Consider the following 5,355-nt stretch of genomic DNA (forward strand, 5'->3'; position numbering starts at 1 on the left):
CAGCCTTTGATGCAATGTGGAATCCCAAAGCAAGGTCTCTCCTGAGCCCCCAGCAGCAGCAGGTGCAAAGGTTGAAGTTTGCCAATCTACATGTTCGAGTTCTGTTACGATAAGGTGGCTCCCTCCAGGCCCAGCAACGCTTCAGGACCACAGCTCCATGTCTAATGAGGATCTGATGATGTTCAGGGTCACTGCTGTATCCAGGGAACTCGAGGTAAGATGATTTTGGTTTTTTACAACTAATGCTTCAGCATGTTTATCCACAGTCTCTCAAAGTCTGGAGGTGATTTAAGCTCAACTACAGAAATGAAAATAACTGAACCCGAGAATCTTTAGGATGAACTCATTTTCCTCAATCTTTGATAAACTGCTGTGTCTGCAAAACCCACTGCCCCGTCCTTGGGGGTTCCCATTCAGGACAGCAGCTCGCAGAGGTCCTCAGCAGCCTGTTCCAGGGTGCAAGATGCAGGCCCCTTTGTGAAGCCATCTCTGCAAAGGTCTCGCTGACCACCCAAGTTCAGTGCAACCAAAATAAACCTCACTTCACCTCACAGATACTGGTTGTGCACACTCTGTGTTGCCCTGGCAGGCACCTGAAATGTGAGTCACAGAAAGCTGGCAAGCAGGATGATGCTCTGAACGTCACCATGGGTCTGACTTCATTCCTATCTCAAAGGATGAGCTACCCAGACTTCCCCAAAACTAGTACTATTGCAGATTAACGAATGCAAATGCCTCGTGCTGAAACAATACAGGTAACTGCTGAGGGCTTTCCTCTATCTCCCTGGGCAGCAAACATGAACCACATTGATCTGGTTCAAAAGGCTTAAGCCATCAAGTGTCTGAAACTTTTATCAAATGATGGACCTGACTTCAGAAGGGAGACCATGCTCCCTCACAAACCAGCCAGGCTGAGCCTGTGCCTGGAGGAGGATCCTGCAGGGCTTCAGGATTTTAAACTTGCCCTTGGCTTCTAAGCAGGTTCCCAACTCACATGAGCAGAAAGCTCTTTAAGCTGTAATTATCCAGGCAAGACGAGACCAGGGCTCCTCCTGTACGCTCCTCACTTGTACAGCATTGCAGTGTGGTCACTCAAAATCTTCTGTTTGACTCAGCAACACTATGGAAACCACCCCTGCACAGAGGACATCCTTTTGGGAAAGCTCAGCAATCAGCCTCACCCACTCTGCTGCTGCCTCTACTTTTTTCCTTCTCAAGTGGGAATAGTGTAAAGAGCTGTAACTTCCTTGATTGTGGGGCAGGACAGGAGAGCTCCCTTCCGATGATTAAGCTACAGCAAGAACATAATAAAATGAGCTCTTTATGCAAGTAAACAAAAACCAAAGGAATCCCAAGTCTTAATCCTTGAGGTTGGATTTTTCTGAATTTTTTTTTTAAAAGGAGCATCTCCCATTCTCTCCTAGGAACAGATGAATTCCATAGCCAGGGTAAATACAGTGCCCAGCACAGGTATGGCCCTGCATTCTCTGGGCTTTCACCCTTCCTTTGGGGACTTGCTTGCTCTTTCTTTCCGTGGTGCTCCAAGACTGCTCAAATCCAAGCGGGAGATGGAAAACCACATGAAAAGCAACACTCGCCCCTGTGTAATGGGTTCCTGCAAGAGGAACAAACCAAAGGTCTCACTGCTTGCTAGAGACCCTCACGCATTGCACGCCTGGGCAGAGTGCCATTTCACAAAACACAACTTTTCCAAAGTTACTGAGCATTGGTGAGTTTGTAAGTGAGCAATATGCAGAACACAGCCATCCACGCACCAACATCTCCTGCTGCATAGCAGGGCATCCTACATAGCCAGCACACGCCTTCGTTACTTGGAGGCAGCATGGCCGTTGAAAATAGCGGGCATATAACATATAACCACCACAGTTTATAGCTTCTGGACCTAACTAAAAGTGCTGCTATTAAAAGCAATGTAAGTTCTTTCAGAGTTTTGCCTAATAGCCCCACAACTCATTTGTAAGGGAACGGTGAGGTCTCTAAAGGACTTCTGAAATGACTTTTTGGAAGTAGGAGGTTCCGTACTATCACCAGGAAAACATGCCACGCATTCTGCAAGCGCTATCAGTATGGACTCTGGCTACACGGTTTAGATATGAGTCCATAAAGACCTTCCCTCAAAGGTTGCAATTGAGTCATCGCTACCCGCTTCAAAGCACGCTAACCACCAGGTCCGGGCGGCTGATGGAGACGGCTTTAGCTGTGGGCTGCGAGATAGCCTAACCACCGGCTTTGGAAAGCAACACTTGAAGAAACATTTGCATGGCTCCTTGCTAATTGGGGAAGTTTAATTCAATAAGCGTGCAGTTAGAGGTGATTTTAAAAGACTAACTTTATAAAATTTCACACTGGTGTTGTCAAAACATATTGTCTAATTACCTTCTCCTTTCTTGGCTGATTGATAAGCGAGCGCAGAGCAGTGCCTCTCTGAAGTTGATGCCAATTCTGTGTCAGTAATTGGCTGGCAGGAGGTGCCAGAGTGTCTGCACTAAACTTTTATTCCCTGGAGAAAGACTAGAACTAACTCGACTTCTCAGTCCTCTGCTCCCATATAAATATGCGTCAAGATGCCTTTTTTCCCTGGGACTTAAAATTATAGTGCAGAATCTAATGGGAACAGGGGATGTTTCACAGAAAAATCCTTGTGAAGCGTCTGTGCATAGTTTAGGAGGAATATGTAATTCTAAAAGACTCTGTAGATAAGCAGCAGAATATAAAAATTTATAAGCAGCAGGTGGCCAATTTAAACCTTGTTTTCCCCTCCTCTTTTTTAACTGGTTTCCAAAAAGGTTGCTAAAATTTAATGCTAAGTAAAACTAATTAGCCTGCAAGGAACTGCTGCTGGAATGACGCTTATTCAGTTCAACAAAAGAAATGTTTGGCAGATGGAAGTTCGTTAAAAGCAGAGCTCACTATACATATTTAATGCTCCATACCCTGAGTTTATAACCTGCAGTTCATCGAGGCATTGCCAGTGCACACAATCAACAGAAAGCCATGATTATTTTTATCCAAAAGGTAAAGCCACTGACAAGCTTTGAAGTTGGAGAATATGCACTTGGTAGTTCTCACTGTTGGGGAACAGTAGCAGCAGCAGCAGCAGCAGCAGCAGCAACAACAACAACAACAACAACAACTAAAGGCCAAGCTTTCAAACTTCAACTCTAACAAAGCCAAGCTTACAGTAAAAACGGCTTCTAGTGAAATAAAAAGCCAGGCAGCCAGCCCTTTCATAGCGACCACACTGTGAAAGCAACAGTGTGAAAAGAGAGGTGACTGAGCAAGGATGGCTAGTGAGCGTCTGCAGCCAGGGCTTTTATTGTCAACCCAGTGATCAAAGCACAGGAGACCCTCTTAAATCTAAGGAAAATAATCTAATTTAAGAGGAAAAACAAAGAGTGGTGGTTTGGTTGGGGGTTTTTTTGGGTTTTTTTTGTTTTTTTTTTAAATCAGATTAAAACAAGGGTGTATTTCTGCTGGTATTGTGCTGCTTTGAGCAGGCAGGATGAGAACAGCTGCTTCAAGTTTGAAGACACTTCTGGAAAAAGCAGATGGAGGCTTTTTTTTCCTTCCTATTTGATTTGTGCTGGAGTCCAGCTGTCCAAAGGGGAAAGAAGCACCTTTATTCCCTGCTAGGTATTAAATGTCACCTGTAAGTTCTCACAGACAGAAAATAATAATAAGCAGAGCTGCAGATGGTGCTGCAGAGCCCTAGCAGTTACGCTCATCTTCCAAAGCTGTTTGCTTACCTGGAGCAACCGGCCAGACAGAATCAGACAAATGAAATACTTATGCCTGCACTTTCTTTGCTCTCCTGCCTTGTGCCCCCAGGCGGGCTTTGCTGAGTCCTTGAGAAGAGGTTGCAGATCCCTTCGGCTGCCCAGTGCAGAAATACCACTCGGGACAGTTGCCTTTCTCCCCAGCTGAACTTGGCTGAGGGCTACATCAGCCTTCACATCCAGTGGCCTCCTACACCTTCCACAAACACTTCCAGCTCTCCCGAGGGCACGTAACTGGCTAATAGGTAGATGCCAGTCAGCACTTCCATTCTCATACAGGAAAAACAACCAGCTACTGACTGAACAGTTAAGAAAAATTATGCATTTTTGGGATTAATTTGGCAGAAGGCTACCAAGCCCTTTCTTAGCACAGTCTGTTTCCTTCTTAAAACATCCCCAAGTGAATACAGTGCTAATGACGTTAAATTTGAGCAAGGAGAGCAGCCCTATGTTAGAGATCTCACATATTTTGCGCATTTACCTCCGGGGAAGGAGACAGTGCTACTTACAGGAATGTGAGGTAGTGGCACACGTCCATTTGCTTTGGCACTTTCTTGCATCTCTCGGCGATGCTGCTTTCGGAGTCTGTATGGTGGGATCCCATCTCTGCCGGAATAAAACAACAACATACCCTGCTTTAGTGCCTTTCTCTGACACATGATGCTTACTTAAGCCTCGCTGCCACAGAGAGACAGGCAGGAAAACCCTTTACATTTGAGAAAGGCTTTGCATGTCCAGGGCAAGCACAGCAGAGCAAGAGGAATCCGTATGGGAAATGATGCTCACCCAGGACCCTGCACCAGCAACACTCTGGCATTGGATGCCCAGGGGGACTTACATAGCATCTGCCAGGAGCACAGCAAGGCAAGGCTCCCGTGACTACTGCCCTAGGCACAGGGCAGGGAGAAGGACTTGGACCGCATCCTGGTACCTTTTATAGTTGGTTGCTTTCTATAAAAGAGCCTGTAATGTACACAGTAAACCACAGGGCAGGCGAGGAGGGGGAGGAGGAGAAGGAGTGGGAGTTCAGTGGACATCTACACCGAGGGAAACTTGGTTGAGGAACAAGGTATGTATTTGCAAGAGAGCGTGACAACTTCTCAAATGGCTTATCAAAGCCAAGGGGTAGGCTCCGCTGCTCTTAAGATGATCTCTAGCTCAGACTGAAATTACGGGCTTCATGCTGGAGTTACTGTGAAGGAACCACATGGCCCTTGCACCAGAGGAGGCTGGAGGAGGTTGGGGAGGGATGCCATGGGCAGTGACACCCAAGCGAACCAGCTCTGCTCGGGTCTGTGCCCTTACTGAAAAAGCTGGTGCCGGAGGTCTGCAGAGGAAGGAGACAGCGGTGGCAATGATCCTTGGTCCTGACAGACCTGGAGCTGGGTCCGTGGCTCTGCAGAGCCGTACACAGACTTTCTGCAAAGTCAGGGGCCTGGGTGTACGTGGGTCCCAGCGATGAGGGGTCAGGGTCACCAGGCTTCACTAAGCAGCCCTAATGGAAAAGCATCGCTCGCTGAGCGTGACTTCAGGCGAAGAAAAGAAACGCATTTTCGTT

General features: G+C 46.9%; 1 protein-coding gene across 1 annotated transcript in view; it reads right to left on the reverse strand.

Moving 5' to 3' along the window:
* Positions 1–4,397, reverse strand: part of LOC104536562 (axin-1) — a 22,452-nt gene extending 18,055 nt beyond the window's left edge. Inside the window, exon 1 of the mRNA XM_010179216.1 lies at positions 4,307–4,397. Within this exon, the coding sequence (XP_010177518.1) occupies positions 4,307–4,357 (51 nt within the window). The 5' untranslated portion in view covers positions 4,358–4,397. The remainder of the gene's footprint in view (positions 1–4,306) is intronic.
* Positions 4,398–5,355: the final 958 nt, after the last annotated feature.

This window comes from Mesitornis unicolor, unplaced genomic scaffold, assembly GCF_000695765.1.
Source record: "Mesitornis unicolor isolate BGI_N332 unplaced genomic scaffold, ASM69576v1 scaffold28792, whole genome shotgun sequence".
Lineage (NCBI taxonomy): Eukaryota > Metazoa > Chordata > Aves > Mesitornithiformes > Mesitornithidae > Mesitornis > Mesitornis unicolor.